We start from the raw sequence: 19,222 nt of genomic DNA, 5'->3' as shown, positions 1-19,222 counted from the left end.
GGACTCAGCAATTGCATATAATGATGTGAACAGTGGATTCTCTAAAAAGTAAGATATAGTTCCACCAACTTTTATTGATTGTAACAGCCTTGTTCCACAAGTGTTAAACCCTGAAAAATAGGTGTAAAGAAAGCATAACAAAGACAGACCAAAGAAAAATAAAAATAAACAGAGCAGGTAAAAAAAAATACCCATAAGCAAGCAGGAAAGAGTGCTGGATAGTTCAAGTACTTTAAATGTCATCATCAATGACTTACATTATATGAAGTTATTTTAATGAACTAAGTCATGAGAAGAGATGGAAAAAACAACTCATGTTATATTGGTGCATGGATTACCCATAGGAGAGCAAATTAAACCTTACATTCTTTACTAATCACCACAAGCATCAGAAATTCAGGTAGCAACACAAAGAGGTCAATTCAGAGGCCTGTGAGTGGTAACTAAAACTGATAAAGTGTAACAGAGCAGCAAGTCTGATCTTACACAGGGGAAGGGCAGGGCGGTGGACACTGAGCATATACCATACTCTGGGTAAAACACTTTATCTGTGTTCTCTCTCACTTTTTCCTTATATCAACTCTATGATTTAACGTTAGGGAAACTAAAGGTCAGATAGGGTAACATAATTCGACCAACTTGCCCATCTAGAAAGTGGCTGAGCCAAGACTGAAAATCACCCAGGTGTGATTAATAATGAACTTAATGTTCTTCCCCTGCACCATGTCCGCCTATAATACATGAGACTCTTCCCTGACCCCCAACCCTCACTCTGGTGTACTTTGAACTAATCCATCAGCTCACCCCAAGAAGTATCAGCCAGCTATGCAAACAGGACTCAAAGAAAAAAGGAAGATTCACCTGATAGCCCGAAGGAAGAAGCAGAATGGGCATAGCACCAACACCACCATGCACTAGACTTTTCCAATATTCTCTGCAGACAGAAATGAAGGGAACGCATAGGAAAAGTTTCTAATCATAAAGGATAGGTAATTTATACAAAATTTACAAAGAGAAGCATAAAAATCTGATAGTTGTATATAATATTGGTTCATTCAGAAGTTGAGACACCAAGTCCCAGAAAAGAATGGAAAATCATTTTCAGGTTCTGAGCTTTAAATGCTGGAAACTCCTTTTCTTCACTCCTAGAATAAGGTTTACATGAAAAGCCCAATGTTTACTGGAAGAGCAAAATATGTTATAAGCAAATAGAGCTGGCTGAGTCATATGTATTTTCATCTCAAAATGAGTTATAGATAGGACAGCTAGATATTTTCAGTGAAAATAGGAACAAGTTCCTATGCAACTGAAATGTTTTAGACTCTTCTAAGAAATTTCTGCACACCATTTACTACTGATGAAATTGATCTATGTTATCAGTGATGATTAATCCTACCCTACTAATATTACTAATACAATGAAGAGCCCTGGTCACACATTCTAATCACCTCATGAGTTTTTTCAAGTGGTAACCAAATTGTGACTATATCACTAGCTATAACTTCAGGTAAAAACCCCTCTGCTGTAATTTTCCCAGGTATTAAGTGAAGGAATTAAGACAAGATTTCTAAAGTTCTTGTTTCTTAGGTACTCTTCCAGCTCTGCAAAGTTCCAGTTCTATTTTTCATAAAAATACCAACTGCCTAAAGTTGAAAACAAAACAAATTTGTCCACAATACAAATGTGTTTGACATTTCTAATTGTGCTATTTCAGTTAATAGGCCAGTAATTTTAAAACCTATGAATTTTTTTTAGCTCATTCTCTCCCTTTTTTTCTATTTTCAAAGGGATTCATCACTTGATCCTGATATTCTGTTCCCATTGTTTCTTGCTTGTGTTCTTTCAAATCCACCTTCACAGCCTGAGACAGAAGCTCCCTCTTTAACTAGTGGAAAATAATTGTTATAATAAGTTCTTTTCAGGTTTGGTATTATAAAATAAGTTTTGGTATTATAACAAGGGATGTGGTAGCTTTGAATAGATCCTCTCTCTCATTATACAATCACTTGGTCTGTGCTGGACATCAACAGAGAAGAAGTATATCGGGTTGGACTGAGATGGGTATCCCAAACAGTTCTCTACATGTAAATGAATTTAGAGTTGCCAGCCATATCCATGAACTTAGACTAACCTAATGGGAACAGGAAACACTGGACTGGAAACTGAATTTCAAACAAGTAATATATTTCTATGGATACCCAAGAACATATCACATAAGAGAGAAGAAATGCCAATGTGTATTTTTTCTCTTGATACTAAAAATGTATATATGAGTTTTAGTGTGTGGCGAAGAGGGAGATTAAGGGAAGAATGTGTACCATTCTCTTTTCATGGTGCCTATGGAACAGGACCAAGATCTTTCAGTTTAGAACAATAGGCAAAACCATAAGAGAGGTAAGTATTTGTACAACTAATGAGTTTATCTTTAATTAAAGAAAATTATACCTAGATTTCTTATATTAAATTCTCACTATTAGGTTTGCTAATTTTTTAAGGTTCCATATTTAATAATACTGATATACAAAATTCAATCATCCAAAACAAAAAGTGACAATTATTTAATTAAGGACTAGTTTCATAGAAACTTGTTAATAAAAATAAATTTGTAGATAACATTGAACCAAATATAGTAAGAACAGACACAATTAAACTTAAGGAAAGCTTACGACTTCTAATCACTCACAGAAGCACCTTTGTAGGTAGCAGGTAACAATACAAACCTTATTAGATGTGAGAGAGGTCTGTGATTCACCTCCTATTACGTCAGAAGTACAAAAGACCCACAACACACATGACAAGAGCACACACATAAAATACTACTTGGATATGATATTCTTAGCAATACTTCCAAGTAGAATTTTGGTATGCAGCCAGGATGGCAGAGACAAATCAGTACTAGAGCAAGCAACAGTAGCTTTTAGAATAGGGGACACTGACAAGCAAAATCATCTGATGATCCTAAAATTATTAAAGACATTCTGGACTACAACTGGGGGCATACCTCTGGCTCTCCAGAAAATTAAAGAAATCCCACATATGTTAATGAAAGCACCAAAGATATGGTGAGGACACACAAATTAAAGCCAATAGCAACAATTAGCATTTATTTAAGGCTTATTATGCCTCAAGCATTTTACCAAGCACCTGACATCCAGGACCTCGTTTAACTCTCATAGCAAACCAATGAGACTGCTAGTAGTCTCCTTACTTTGGACATGAGCGGGGTGGTGGGGCGGGGCGGGGTGGGGGGATGAGGTAGGAGAGGTCAAACAACTTTCTCAACATCCGCCAACTGGTTAGCAGAAGAGATGACAGCTCTGACATCAAAGTCAATTTTCTTAGGCACTACACCACACACCACCATATAGTACTTGATCTCAGGATTCCCAGTCTAAAGGGATCAAAGTTCAGTTATTAAATTCTGAGATGTCAAGGGGAAAATTAAGTCAATGAACTTCTGCTTATCCAGAAATGAAAGACTTCAGGAGATCTGATGTTTACAAATACTACACCTGATTTTCCTAAGGTAGTAACAAACGACAAAAAACAGATATCTTGGATTTGGGAAGAAATAAACTTGAGCTGTACCAAATACGCCAAAGGAAAGAGCAAAATTTCTAGAAAACTGGGTCAATGTAACAAACCACATGAGGTTCTAAATGATGACACTAAGGTGAGAGAGGATGTTTTTTGCTGGTCAGCTCTATCGAAATGACCCACCAACATCTCAGATGCAATATGTAACTCCATGAATTTGCCATCTTTAGCTAAGTAAATCTATTTCTCAATTCCAACAGAACGGCTATTCTCCTAGTCACTATGGTCAGTACTTCAAGATCATCCCTGACCACTCCTCCATCCAGTAAGCTGTCCCACCAACTTGCCAAGTCTACATCCAGCATAATTATGTGCATTTCCTTTTTTCATCCATAAGCCACTTTCTTTGTTCAAGTCTTCAATAATCTATTTTAGTAGTTTTTTAACTTGTCTCTCTGCTTCCTATTGCCTATCCCACTGATATTCATATGTCAATTCCAAATTCCCCATTTTAAATCTAGACATGGCTCCTAAATGATTATAGGCTAAAGTTCAAATTCCTTGACCTTAATTCCCATTTCCAACCTCTTCACCCAGTTAAGACAGTTACTTTCTAGGTTCCAGTTATTCTCTTCTGTGGCAGTGATCATTCACTGTCACAAACCTGGGTGTAGCTACTCTCTTCATAACATGCTCTCATAGTCATTCTATCTCACCTTTTCATCACAGCAAGAAATAACATGATTAATCAAGTAGCATATTGGAGTCAGACAGTTTGGGTAGCTATACAATTTCAGGTGAGCTTAACCTTCCAAACCTCACTTTTCTTGACTGCAAAATGAGCATAATAGTACCTAGCTTGTGTGGGTGGGTAAAGATTAGAAATAATATACATAAAGTTTATGCTCAGAAAGTGAAGTGAAAGTCACTCAGTCACGTCCAACTCTTTGTGACCCCATGGACTATACGGTCCATGGAATTCTCCAGGCCAGAATACTGGATTGGGTAGCTCTTCCCTTCTCCAGAGGATCTTCCCATCCCAGGATCAAACCCAGGTCTCCCGCATTGCAAGTAGATTCTCTACCAGCTGAGCCACAAGGGAAGACCAAGAATATTGGAGTGGGTAGCCTATCCCTTCTGCAGCAGATCTTCCCAGCCCAGGAATCAAACTGGGGTCTCCTGCATTTCAGGTGGATTCTTTACCAACTGAGCTATCAGGGAAGTCCACGATCAGAAAAGGCACTTGATAAATGATGCTGTTATGCCCAAAGCTTAGTCAGGTCTTTACGGCTCCACTCAAATGAGATAGCAAGTACTGTTTTTTTCTACCTTATACTTGGAGTCACCTGACTATGCCTATCATTTACACAAAATTCTTACAACTAAAGACCTTGTTTTATATATCTTTACATTCCAAAATACCTTGTATTTACCATACAAGCTTTTTTTCTCTTACTGTTATTAAAAGCCATAATTTATTGAGTTCCGGAGAACATTCCCTTCCAATATCCAGATATTCACTTCTCACATTGAGGATTCTAGTTTCTGCAGTTAAGTTGCTTGGAAGGATGCAGTAATAAACAGAATATTGCTTGGTGATTGCAGAATCACAGCAAAGGGGGTTGGATTCATAGGGATGATATTTTAATAATGCCATGGTGAATTTTCTCTCCTCTTCAAGAGGGCATACTTCTATTATGACTCATCTTCTAGATTCCACATCTCTTTTCCTTTTCTTCTGATTCTTGAACCTTATGTTTACATGTATTGTATATTTCATGCAGATTGCAGCTCTTCTGTTAATACATTCTGTTGTTAAGCCATCACTGTCTTTTACAGTCAATCATATTTTCCTATAGTTAAGTGTCCAGTAAGACTGGCTGAACTTGAGAGCTCTTAAAGACTCTCAACTGCCTATTTCTAGATATATTTCAAGTGGGGTTTTGTCCACAGATGACAATCATTTTTTTTGAGCCTATAATATACTGGGCTCATTAACCCTTTTGGTTTGCGGACTATGTATTATTATACCCATTTTGAAGTTATGCAAATAACCAGATTTTAATAAATGATGGGTGAACAATAGTGTGAATAAAATCTCAAAGAATCAAATTACTGTTAAATATATGTTATTGTATCCAATTACTCTGAAACACATTTTTAAAGACTTTCCTATAAAATAAACTTTTTTATCTGGAATTTCTTTGGAAATAAGCCATTCCGGCTAAGAGATTATTCTAGTAGCTTCTTGTTGAATGGTACATTCCAAATTGTTTATTTTTTTAATGGCAAGGTTTCTGAAACAACCCCAGTTTTCTTTAAAAGAACACTAAACAACTAAAGTGCCTTCTGTACCCTCTCACCATTCCACACAGCAGTACCACAAGAAATGTACATATTTTATAGGTGCCACTCAGATGTGGACAGCAGCACAAGTGTCTTTCCTCCTTGCGTGCTACCACGGGTACATTATTACATTTGGCTGTTGTCATGTGGATTGAGAAGATACAAAACAGTCCCTATCTTTATTTGCATTAGTAGTAAACTTGAGATCCTCAGGTATCTTATAAAATTGCTAGGGTTTTCAGAACCCTACTGAAGGGAGTCGCCAACTCCCTTACATTTGAGCTTGGAGTCATACTGAATAGGCAAACTTTTCTAAAATCCTGCCAACAGAAAATCACAATGGTGATAATGGTAAAAGTAATAAAACCACTAACATTTATGTAACATTGTTTAGGTTGTAGGCACTGAGCTCAGTCAGCATATGGTAGCAATTAGCTCAATCTTCATAATAAGCCTAAGACACAGGTATTATTTCAATTTCCATTTTACAGACGGGAAAACTGAAGCTCTGGAAGGCAAGATATTTACTTTAGGTTGAACGGTGGTGATAAGTGGTATAAGCCAAACTAGAATCTCTGTATACCACATTGCTGACTCCCATCATTAATTCAGCACTCCTCAGAATGGAATGATTTGAATAAGTGATTTTAGAAAGAAAACCAAAGTTTGATTTTTAAAACACCAAAGTAATTCACCTGAAATCTTTCTAAAGAGTCACATAGCCCTCCTATAATAAACAGTATATAACACAATTTGTTCTTGCTTGATGGCTTTGTGCTAATAATAATCATTCATTGTGCTATGGAAAGCTTTTTGTTGCTGTTGAGTTGCTAAGTCTTGTCCAACTCTTGGCAACCCCAAGGACTGTAGCCCACTAGGCTCCTTGGTCCACAGGATTCTCCAGGCAAGAATACTGGAGTGAGCTGCCAATTCCTCCTCCAGATGGAAAGCTTAGAGATGCCCTTTAAGTCTAAAGAGGAAAAGAGAGTCTAAGTAGACGTTTCACTGAATTCCCCCCAACTATGGTTTGAGTTTATTGCATGATATTCATGCAATATTTTGCAGAAGCCCTTCTCCATGACTCCCTTTGAGTTGATGATGCAGTCCTGAGAATATTCTTGGGTTTTTAGTTATTTCTCTCTCCTGTGATCTGTGACCTTTGCTTCTGACCTCCCAAATCTCTTAGGACAGGACTAGGAGAAAGTAAAAAATGTACATCAAATCTCTGATTTAAAATCATGTCAAATGTTCTCTATACTTAAGGAAAACAGAGGTAAATCATCCTATAATCAAAGGATAGGCTTTTTTTGTTGCTGATGAATTGAGAGTGCTTTTTTTGGTGACGTTATTGTTGTTATCTAAAGTACAAGAGAAAAGAAATCTGTGATAATTAGGCATCAACATGGATAGTAATTTCATTAAAAAGTACACTTTAAATAAGCAAGTGTGTCCTATTAACTTCAAGCCAACAGAGGAATATATATATATATATATATATATATATATATATGCAGAAATCAAACTTTCTTCTCTTAAGAAGAGGAAAAGGAAGATGGTTACAATACAATGAAGCATGAAATATTTGCATTAGATATAAAGGAGATTTCTTGACAGTGAGTGGTATTGAACACTGGAGTGATTTATCAAACTTTTTCTTTTAGTACATTGATTCTATTAAAAAATGTTTTAATGACTTTCAAAAGAAACACATTTTGCATTCATTTTGGAGTGCCAAAATAATTGTAAGCAAATATGGATATGTTTAAATTTATAAAAGCAAAACTTTTCTTCTACTTCAGACCTAGATTAATATTCAAAAAGATAATACCCACTTCATTATTTCACAGAACAAAGGCAATAGTTTTATTAATACATCAAATACTAATACTTTCTTAAAATATCTGAGAAATATGACCCACATGTGGTAGGATGATTAAGGTGTTTTCTGGCAAGGCCCCCAAAAAGAAAAACTCTTGACTACAGAAAGCAAAAAGTTTTCAGTGGGGAGCCATGGGGGCTGCCTTCTGTCCCATCAATCCACAAATTCTCAAATTTCAGATCTGCTGTTGTTTTCTGACACATCTGCTTTGCAATGTAAAATAGTGTTTTCTTTAATAAGAATTCTTCAAAAAGCCCTTAGGCTCCTAGCCTTTGTTTGCACAGCCTGAGCATTTTCATTTAAAGTTTTCACACTGTTTTTAAAATTCTCCATTTTTTCTTTCTAAAATAGGCAAAGTCCATAAACCTCTGTTTTGGTTTCACATTTTAGCTGCATGGGAAAAGGGGAAGAGAAATGTGCAGGGAAATTCTTAGTTTCAATAAATGAGATTATTCCAAATGACCAACATTGTCCTCCTCCCTTATTTGCTGTCAAAAATACAAGGAGGAAAGCAGAGGTGCTTTTCATATAACCCAACTTCCAAATGGGAAGCCACTCAAGTATTCTTGCCTGGGAAATCCCATGGACAGAGAAGCTGACAGGCTTCAGTCCATGGGGTTGCAAATGAGTCTGATACAACTTAGCAACTCAACAACAACAACAACTCAGAAACTAAAACCTATGAAATGAGAAATCTCACAGGTAAAATCCACTCTTGTCTATGGTTACTCTGACAACCCAATATTTTGGAAAATAGAAATATGTAAATAGTGAAATGCTCACAGGAACAAAATTTTGTCCTAATAATCACAGTGCGGTTGATACTTATATTCTTTGTGTTGAAACAGATAAGCAAATATTTCTCAATCCAAAGTATACGTGCTTCAATTATTTCCAAGTCCAAACTTCAATCCTAAGGATACAATATCTGTTCATCCCCTCATGAAAAAATAAATAAATGATTTTTTTTTAAGGTCACCACTGGAAATATACATTTGATCTTTTTACATGAATTATATATAACCATAATAAAAAAGTTAAACCCATTTTTCACATTATAACAGGATAGAGAAGGCAGGCAAGTGACAAATACATACAAGCATCCAACCTTGAGAGCCTGAGCGTTTATCTCTCTTCACCTTTAATCCAACTGAATGGCATTTGAAGTAGATGGTATCTACTGTGAAGCTCCCTGATGGAATTCCTTGGAAAAACAAGATCTTTTTCGAGGATAAGGGATGCCACTTTGTAATTCACTGTATTTCTACAATCCATTCTCATGGTCCAATCTGTTGTGGGGTGGGGATGATCTAGTTACATAAAAATCATGGCTACTCCCTCAGTGACAAATCTTACAGGAGAGACAGATGGAAGAAAAGTCTGATGCTGTGCAGATGTGGTCAACCCCATCCTTAACACCTAATGTGACAGATCGGGGACTGCCCCTGTAAGACAGGTGTCATGCTATAATTTAGCTTGTAAGAGAAGAGAGTTTGGATAAATGGCAAGATACCTAGAAATTTTTTTAAGAAGAGTTTTCTTAGACATGAAATAATGGTATGCACCTCTAGCTGTTTCTTTGACATATTCTTCCTAGTCTGCTTCTTTAGGTAAAATTTCAACCTGACTATGAGAATTCTTTCTGAAAATTATTCATTCGTCCTCAAGTCAGGAAAAGTATGATGTCCTTTTCAAAAGGAGTGAGCTGGACTTGGGTTGAGGTTCTCTCCTAAGCCCACTGGATAGAAAGTGACAGGGCCAGGATTCATACTTCCGGCCTCACAGACAGCTCTCCATTAGGAAACTCAATAAATATTTTTGCTTTAAAAGTTGATCATTCCTTTTCAGGTATCCTCTTTTTCAAAACTTCAATCTTTTAAAAGTCTGATTTCTAAGACCTTGAATCCCTTCTTTCATAACATTACCATGACGTGATCTCTTTCATTCAATGTGCTGTCAGTTCTCTTATATAAGTCATTTGTTCTTCACTAGTAAGACCCTGAAGCTGGGAAAGACTGAAGGCAAGAGGAGAAGGGGATGACAGAGGATAAGATGGTTGGATGGCATCACGGATTCGATGGACACGAATTTGAGCAAGCTCTGGGAGTTGGTGATATACAGCGGAAGCCTGACATGCTGAAGTCCATGGGGTCACAAAGAGTAGAACACAACTGAGTGACTGAACTAAACTGAGTCAATCCTAGTCCTGGAGGAAGGCATGGCAACCCACTCCAGTACTGTTATAAAAAAGCCTGGTGGGCTACAGTTCATGGGGTCCTAAAGAGTCAGACACAACTGAGTGATTAAGCATAGCACAGTCAACCTCGGAGGTTCAGTGGTAAAGTATCCACCTGCTATTTCAGGAGATGGGCCAAAGGCCACACATTCAATGCTTGGGTCAGGAAGATCCCCTGGAGAAGGAAATGGCAAAGTACTCCAGTACTCTTGCCTGGAATATCCCATAGACAGAGGATCCTGGCCAGCTACAGTCCATGGGGTCACAAAAGAGCTGGACACAATTCAGCAACTAAACAACAATAAGCCAAAGCCAATCTGGGACCAAAACCTCTCTTTTGAGGACAGGTAGTAAAAAAAACATGTTAAGAGGTTGGGTTTCAAAACAGGGTAAAAAATATGTTTGATTTCTGGCTATACTTTTACTATTTGTATGAGGCAAAAGTTACTTATATTCTTTATGGCTGGCTTTCTTCAACTATAAATGGAATTATCTTTTAGAATTGTTGGGAGAATATTATGCTAAGATATGTATAATATACTTAGCATAATGTCGGGCTAAATTAAGACTCAGGAAGGTTAGCTGTTACGGCTAGCTCTACCTTCTGAAGATGACATTGTCAGAAAGCAAGTTGCAGATTCCTCAGATGTTCTGATTTTGTAAGACTGAGACTTGCACAAAGGCCTGGATACGTAAAATTCTCTAGTTCTACTAGGCTTTACTTTTATGACAGCTACATGACTTAGAGTAGGAAAATATTGGTTTCTTTTAGCCAATATCCAGCTCAGTAAGCTGCAGAACTGCTCCATTTTTTTTCCCTCTCTATCACACATCGTCAGCACCATGGAGTTTTATGTGAAATCTGCCTTCTTGAAATGCACAGTAGACTCCCCTGGTGATGCAGTGATAAAGAATCTGCCTGCTAATGCAGGGGACATGGGTTCAATCCCTGATGCCACATGTCACGGAGAAACTAAGCCTGTAGACCACAACTTCTGGAGTCTGCAAGCTCTAGGGCCCACGAGGCACAAATACTGAAGCCCGTGAACCTGGAGACTGTGCTCTGCAACAAGAGAATTCACCACAATGAGAAGCCCACACATGGCAATGAAGAGCAGCCCCCATTTTTCACAATAAAATGTAAGAGAGAAGGCAGGCAAGTGACAAATACATATAAGCATCCAGCCTTGAGAGCCTGAGCATTTATCTCTCTTTGTCTTTAATCCAACCGAATGGTATTTGAAGTAGATGATATCCACTGTGAAGAGAAAGCCTTCATGCAGAAACCAGGACCAAAAATAAAATAAACAAATTTAAAAAAAAAGAAATGTGAAGTAAAAATTCCTTAATTTTCAATCTAACCTATATCCTTTAACACAGATTAGTCTTCCTCCTAGTCATAAGTCTCAGCCCACTAAGTCTTGAGATCACATCTATCTATCTTTTGGCATGCTACAAGCTGATAGTCTTTATCTCTTCAAAATTCATATGTCAAAATCTTGACTCCTAATATGATGCTTTTAAGAGATGCAGGACTTTGGGTGGTGATTAGGTCATGAGGGTGGAGCCCTCATGAATGAGATTAGTGCCCTTATGCAAGAAACCACAGAGAGTTCCCTTGCCCTTTGCATCATGTGAGAACACAGTGGGAAGACAGCCATCTATGAATCAGAAAGCAGGCCTTCACAAGACATCAAATCTGCCAGCGCCTTGATCTTGGACGTCCCAGTCTTCAGAAATGTCAGAAATAAATTTCTATTGTTTACCAGCCACCCAATCCATGGTATTTTGTTATAGCAGACCAAAAGGACTAAGACGTGGTATTAATATGACAAAATCAGTTTTGTTGACTACTGATCATCTGGCAGGCTTTGATGCCTTCAGTTTCAAGGAAGCCAATATAAACACCCTAACAGCAAAGGGAGAACTGGTGCATGAAAAGGCTTCAGTTAGAAAGATCCAAAAAGAAGTAGCTTACTGAAATGTTTCCCACTCACTTAAGCTTACAGACACTGCAACTGCATGAAAAGGGGTCAGATGTTTATTATCTTCCTTTAGGTGAATATGACTCATGTACATCCCAGAGTAAGACATGACATTTAGCTTCATTTGCTGTCATTTATAATTTCTGCCAAAAGTAGGTTATGAGTTTCCCTATATTTTTAAAGAGAATTTACTGGTTACCATTTAACCTTTCTTAATAAATCACAGTCATCTATTAGATGTACAAGCTGTACAATCATGGAGAAATGTCTGCAGGGTTCTTCAGTGTGCAGAGTTGCCTGCCCTGCCCTACAATGGCTCCAGGCTGCTATGCTTTTTCACTTCTCATATATTTTTTTTAATAGTTTATCTCTCTCCTCCCTTGTTGTCAAGCTGTCAGTCAGCTGTCACTTTTTACTGCTGTCAGTGAGCCTGCCTTTATCGCACCCCCAATTTGATGCTGTTAATCTGCTGTCAGCTGAAAAATCAGATAATCAAGACCTCCGAAATTGCATTTACAATAAGTGATGGGCTGAACACTGGATGGAGGTTTTGAGATAGGAGTTCCAGTTTCAGTTCCAGTTCCTGTCTCTATCTAGCTGTGTGATTACCAGAAGACACAAAACTTCTCTGGGCCCTGGTGCCTTCATTTTTAAAATAAGCAGGGCCTGATTGTGTGAGAGAGAGAGAAAGAGACAGAAAGAAAAAGAGATCTCATTTCGACTTGAAGTCTGTTTCTCTGGCTACCAAAAAAATTAGGAAATTTTATTGTGAGTTAACAGAATGCAAGGTGGGGTATCACTGTCCCTTTAAGTGTCAAATTCAAGCATAGCTTTAGTCATCACTTTATTTAATTTCACTCCTCTGAATTAGCTACTGCCCATCTCCTTAAAGGGATTCCCAGGTGGCTCAGTGGTAAAGAATCCACCTCTGCCAAGGCAGGAGACATAAGAGATGTGTGTTCGATCCCTAGGTCAGGAAAATCCCCTGGAAGAGGATATGGCAACCCACTCCAGTATTCTTGATGGGATAATCCCATGGACAGAGGAGCTGGGCTGGTACAGTCCATTAGCCTAAGCCATCTCCTTAAAATTCTCTTCCCTTTGTCCCACAGGATAATTCTCTCATTGATGACCTTCTGACTCTAATCTTCTCATTTCAATCCTGGGCTCTTCCTCCATTAATCCCTTAAGTTTCAAAAGTGCTAAAGGCCAGTTCAAAGCTAAAGATCAAAGTCATATTGAGAAACCAGCAACAATCCTGAGAAGCAGAACCTGTGTCCTAGGAGCCACCTTTAAGACTATGTCACAGTGTGTCCCATGCTGCTGATGTGTGATATAAGACGAGGAATGAGAACTGACCACAGGCATGGAAGTCATCAGTGACCTTGACAAAAACAGTTGCAGTGGAGCAGCTTCAAGAGAAAACAGTGGGAATGAAATTGAAAAAAAAAAAAGATTTTTTTAGAGCTTTTGATATTGAGAGAGAAAAAAAATTTTTTTAGAGGTTTTGCTATTAAGAGAGAGAAAGAAATGAGGCAGTAGCAGAAAAAGAACTGGAATCAAAAGAGAATGTTTTTAAGATGTAAAACAAATAGCATTTTTGTATGCTAATAGGAACCATCCAGAAAAGAGGAAAATGGATGATGCAGATCAGAGAAAAAAATTACTAGAAAAGTTAATTTTTAGGTAAGCAAGGAAGATGGGCTCCCACAAAGAAATGGAGCTGGACCTTAGACAGAAACAAGGTCAGTCCATCCGTAGTTATAGGTGTGAAGATTAAAAAAAAAAAAAATGCATCCAGAAGCACAAAATGGTAGATGTGATGGTGGCAGTGTAAAAATATTCTCTTCTGATTGCTTTTATTTTTCAGTCATTATCTGAGAAAGAAGTCTGAAGATTTGTTATTAAAAGCTTACAAGGAAAGGAAAATGTATAAATAGTTATAAATAAGAGGGGAAGCATGGTATACTCGCCATCCAGTTTGAAGTTTCCATCTAGATTTAGGGGTCATGAATTTAGAGTGGGCTAGTAAGTATGGCCGGAGAAGGCAATGGCACCCCACTCCAGTACTCTTGCCTGGAAAATCACATGGGCGGAAGAGCCTGGTAGGCTGCAGTCCATGGGGTCGCTAAGAGTCGGACACGACTGAGCAACTTCCCTTTCACTTTTCACTTTCATGCATTGGAGAAGGAAATGGCAACCCACTCCAGTGTCCTTGCCTGGAGAATCCCAGGGATGGGGGAGCCTGGTGGGCTGCTGTCTATGGGGTCGCACACAGTCGGACACGACTGAAGTGATTAGCAGTAGCAGTAGCAGTAAGTATGGCCGGAGGTTTTTCTCCTAATCAAATTGAAAAGGTGCAAAAGATTTGAGAGTATACACAAGAAAGGAGGTACAGTGACAGAATATGGAAGTTCAACTGGAAAAAGGAGGAGCAAAATTAGGACGAGAAGAATGAAAGTGATGAGCTGGCTCCTTAACATCAGTGGATAGTTGGTTCTGGTAAGGCCAAAAGGCTGCTTATATTAGGGTGATAAGAAGAATATATAAAGGAATTTCCCTATTTATATTAGACTGTTCCTTTGGCAGAATACTTCTCTGTTATCACATGTTAAGAGAGGGAAAATGGGAAGACAGTCCCCTTTATTCAGATTGCAATAAATGTGCTAGGTTATAAAACAATGGGGATGAAGGAGTTAACAAGATGAATTAATCTTTATTAAGGGCTTCCCAGGTGGCGCTAATGGTAAAGTGTCTGCCTGCTAATGCAGGAGACAGAAGAGACATGGGTTTGATCCCTGGGTCATGAATATGCCCTGGGGGAGGAAAAGGCACCCCACTCCAGTCTTCCTGCTGGGAGAATCCTGTGGACAGAGGTCCATGGAGGCAGGCCCCGGTCCATAGGGTTCCAAAGAGTCAGACACAACTGAGCGTCTGAGCCATATCCCATACAATCTTTATTAAGGTTCTGTTATGTGCCAGGCTGGACGTTTACAGGGCTAGTAGTAAAAGTGGAAGCATTAGTTGCTCAGTTGTGTTCAACTCTTTGTTGAACCCACAGACTGCAGTCCTCCAGGTTCCTCTGTCCATGGGATTTCCCAGGCAAAACAGTGGAGTAGGCTGCCATTTCCTTCTCTAGGGTATCTTCCTGACCCAAGGACTGAACACAGGTCTCCTCCATTACAGGCAGATTATTTACTTTCTGAGCCACCAGGGGTGGTCAAGCCTCAAATATGTGCATGCCTAACTATGGTATTTAAGAGCTTTCTCTTCCCAAAATGCTTTAATACATATAATGAAATATTTTCAAGTGAATATTCATCCTTGCTACTATTTTTCTGGCCTTTGAGAATGAGGCAGTGTAAGGGTAAGGAAGGCAACAGGTAACAGCAGGTACTATAAGCTCAATACTGGATTTCAATCTCAAAGTTGGACGTTCTGACTTTGAACAATTATCAACTTTAGAAGTCCTCATATACTTTGCTAAAATATGGCTTTTTCCCTTCCCTGTTATTACCCCTTATATTATATATTATTATAGTACATTATATTAATCATTCAAGTATATGTTCTGCTTTGTTTATAAATTTAATACAACTTTGCCATGACTATAATATTTGTATAGAGAGAAAGTAGAAGCATTCAAAAGTCATTTTATTTTTAATCACCTTGGTTATTTGCCTTTGGCATTACTAAATATTTTTCAACATCTCAACAAAATAATACTCTTTTTAAGACTGCAGGCATTAGAATGATTGTCATTCATGCAAATAATCACTTACTTACACTATATGAGTTTGGGTTGGATAAAGCAAATTACCATTTGAAAATAATTCAAATAACACTCTGGGCTAAGACCTTGCTTATGAATGTTATCTTGGCCACAATATTTCTTAACCTTCTTCCATTTAGCTAGATTTATTTATGGTAATACAGTCCAAATTAATAAACTATTCAACTGCCACAGGTGTATTAAACATAGGATATTGTAGGACTCTATCAGATGCAAATGAATTTGAAAAACATTATTTATTTGAAATTCTATAGAAATAAAAATTAAGATGTACTATAACTACCTATTCACTTAAAGATGCACATTTTAATGATATATTATTATATGAAAAACTTAAAAGAATGTCAAAAATAAAGTTAAAAAATATGACCTAAAGTATAAGTTATATTCTAGCTGATGAGACAGAGCTAAAGCATAACCATTGTGTTTTTTAGACACTGACATTCTTTCATCACACATGAAAATTATGGATTACAAATATATACCATATGTACATACATGTACATACATATGAAAATCAACTGTGATCTTAGTTTCACTTAGCTTTACAGTTTTCAAAAATGTAAATAGATCATTAAATATTTTTGACAAATGACCTGTACTAATAGGAAGATTAGAAACTAAACAGAAAATTGAATCAAAAGTCATAGAATCTAAATTTGAATCCAGTCTCTGACAACAATCAACAGTGTGAGTACAAGCCCGTCTGCTTCTCTGGCGTTCTGTTTTCTGAACTCCAGAAAATAAGGATTAGGCAAGGTGGTCTAACAAACTTTATGACTCATAGCTTGATTTGGTATTAGGTAGAATTTTCTTCAGTGCAGTATTAACTAGTAAGACTCAAATAAATCAGTATTAGGGGTGTGGAAGAGTGGGTGTCCCCACAGCAAAATCCGGGTGAACTGAGTCCAGAACATAGACACTAATGCCGACCTCCTACACAGCATGCGTGGACAATAAATTGTCTCCTGTCTTCAAGGATGGGGAAGAAACAGCTGTCCCTGAGCTCTTTTTTAAGGACACAGTCAGTTACAAAGCAGCAGCATCCCCAGCTAGTATGAGTCCGACTGAAGTAAAGTTTCTATTCACAAGGGGGATATATTTCTGGTGGCAGTAAAAACAATTTTGCTAGGTTTAATCAAAAGTGAAAAGGAATTCTAGAATGTTCCCTTTGCGCCACATCATCCATTGCTAATTCAGGGTGGGCCCAGTGATAAGGGTAATAAAAATATCCTTAGTGACTGAGAAAAAGAAATAGCAATTAAATGCATTTCAACCCAATATAAAATACCAAATTCTTTACTAAAATAATGTAAATAATAAAAAATAGGAGAAGGAAACACAGCATGGGAAATGAAAGTAATCTAAGCAGTAAAATTTAACACTGACTTACTTAGGAGTTACTATTATACATATAAACCACTGGGAATAAGCTGAATAAAAGGTTGGGACATATGCTTGACGATGACTTCTGTATCAAAACAACAAATGAAGAAACAACAGTCAATGTTAAAAGCCAAAGCACCTTTCTTTGGCAAACAAATAGAAGAGAAAAGAAAAGAAGAACTTAATATTGGAATTAACCATTCAGTGATAGGTTGGACACATGATTTATAAATCACAGAAAGGTAAAAGAGTACTCAATTCTCTAACCATGCTTATGTGAAAAAGCTAACTGGCAAGAATAGCACCTATTTTTATACATTTGGGGAATAATTTATGACAGAATATTGAAAATAGAGTCACACTGACCTGCTCACGTCAGGAAACCTGATGGGAAAGTAAATAACTTGGCACTTGGGTCTGATGATGCTTTCCAGATCCTTGGGTCTGTGATCAGGAATCAACTTCATGAATTTTCCAATAGAAGTGAGAAATGACTCCATATTAAAAACTGAGTTGAATACCACCACATCAGCCACCAGGCTGCAAAGGGAAAGGATAAATGCATATGGTGAGCCCACATTCATTCAGTTCTTTTTATAACTTCTTTTATAAAGAAGAAGCTTAAAGACTTCTTCATTAATTACAGTTTTTACTGAATCTTGGGTTTGCAAAGAACTCTCCACTTCTTGGTTTTTATCAAAATGATCCTAACAGATAAGTTACTTTCATTAGCCTTATATCAAGGGAAGTTAGATGGCAGGCATCAGAGAGGAAAGGCAGGAAAGGAATTCAGTGATTTAATGGGATTGTATGAGGACAGTAAAGAATCTGTCTGCAATGTAGGAGACCTGGGATCAATCCAGGAAGATCCCTGGAGAAGAGAACGGCTACTCATTCCAGTATTCTTGCCTTGAGAATTCCATGGACGGAGGAGCCTTGCAGGCTACATACCATGGGGTTGCAAAGAATTGGACATGACTGAGCCACTAACACTCTCACTTATGAGGCTTCAAACCTAAGTATATTTTCCTGCAATGCCAGGAATTTTCTGTAGTGTCACCAAAAACATGAGGACCTTTCTCTCTGTGGCCCAGTTACCCATGTTGAGTTTTTATGTCAGTGATGTACTTTGATTTACACCACAGTATGGAGAACAAAAAAGTTAGCATACTTTTCACTGCCTTTAAGGAGACTAATCCAGATAAAATTATTTCACACTAGAGCATACCTTCATAACATGTGGTTAAAGTCTATTTCTCATTTTAACCTTTGTTTTAAGAAACTGTTAGGTTTTTGAAAGTTCTGAGACTACATACACAGAAAGGATTATATGAGAACTCTACAAGTAACTTATTCTATTATTATATTAGACTTGGGGGAGTCAGAGCAATAGAAGAAACTGGTGAAAATGGATCCAGAAATCCATACCACTAGGTCCTACTGATTACATAATATATTATAAAGGACCATAACACCATGAACCTTCAAAATTAAACAAGAGAAATATAATACTGGCTGTTGCTTTTGATGTAAATGCTGTGATCCTCTCCTTAGCACTTTTTTTAAATTAAAAATAATCTAAAATATATAGTTAGAAGGGAATGTAAAAACAAAGTTTATGTATCATAAATATGTCAGTAGTTTCCAAATTTGCGTACAACATTTTTTGGGAAACCAATGAACACAAATGATAACCGTGGGTGAACTGGATAAAACAGGAATATGTACTATGTTTCCTTTATGACTCAAAAAACCATTTTAATAAATCATTGTTTTGTTTTTTAAAATAGCACTCATTGCTTTAAGCAATGATTCCATGTCTCAGTGTCCCTGGATCTCAACATGATGCATACAAATGCTTTGATAAGGTGTATAAGATCAAAGAGGAAACAGTTTTATTTCACTCTAAAAAGAACATCAAGAAAACTGAAAAGAAGACACATAAGTCCACAAGACTGCAAAACACAAATGAATAGATAGAGTTTACAGAGCAGGACTATCATAACAAATCCTAAGTTTAGTTTAATTTGCGTTTACTGAGACAAAGTTCCTACTATCAG

At 37.4% G+C, this 19,222-nt stretch overlaps 1 protein-coding gene across 20 annotated transcripts in view; it reads right to left on the bottom strand.

Annotated features, from left to right (window-relative positions):
- The window catches only part of GTDC1 (glycosyltransferase like domain containing 1), a 493,004-nt gene that overhangs the window by 282,964 nt on the left and 190,818 nt on the right, over nucleotides 1-19,222 (bottom strand). For all 20 annotated transcript variants that reach the window (XR_003514505.1, XR_003514508.1, XR_003514506.1 and 17 more), the window contains one exon: nucleotides 17,529-17,702. Coding sequence is in view for 17 of the 20 variants with exons in the window: in XM_027561467.1 (XP_027417268.1) it covers nucleotides 17,529-17,702 (174 nt within the window). In the remaining 3 variants the exon portion in view is untranslated. The remainder of the gene's footprint in view (nucleotides 1-17,528; nucleotides 17,703-19,222) is intronic.

Source organism: Bos indicus x Bos taurus, chromosome 2 (assembly GCF_003369695.1).
Source record: "Bos indicus x Bos taurus breed Angus x Brahman F1 hybrid chromosome 2, Bos_hybrid_MaternalHap_v2.0, whole genome shotgun sequence".
Lineage (NCBI taxonomy): Eukaryota > Metazoa > Chordata > Mammalia > Artiodactyla > Bovidae > Bos > Bos indicus x Bos taurus.
Note: the sequence above shows the minus strand (reverse complement) of the source record. Positions and strands in the feature narration are given on the sequence as shown.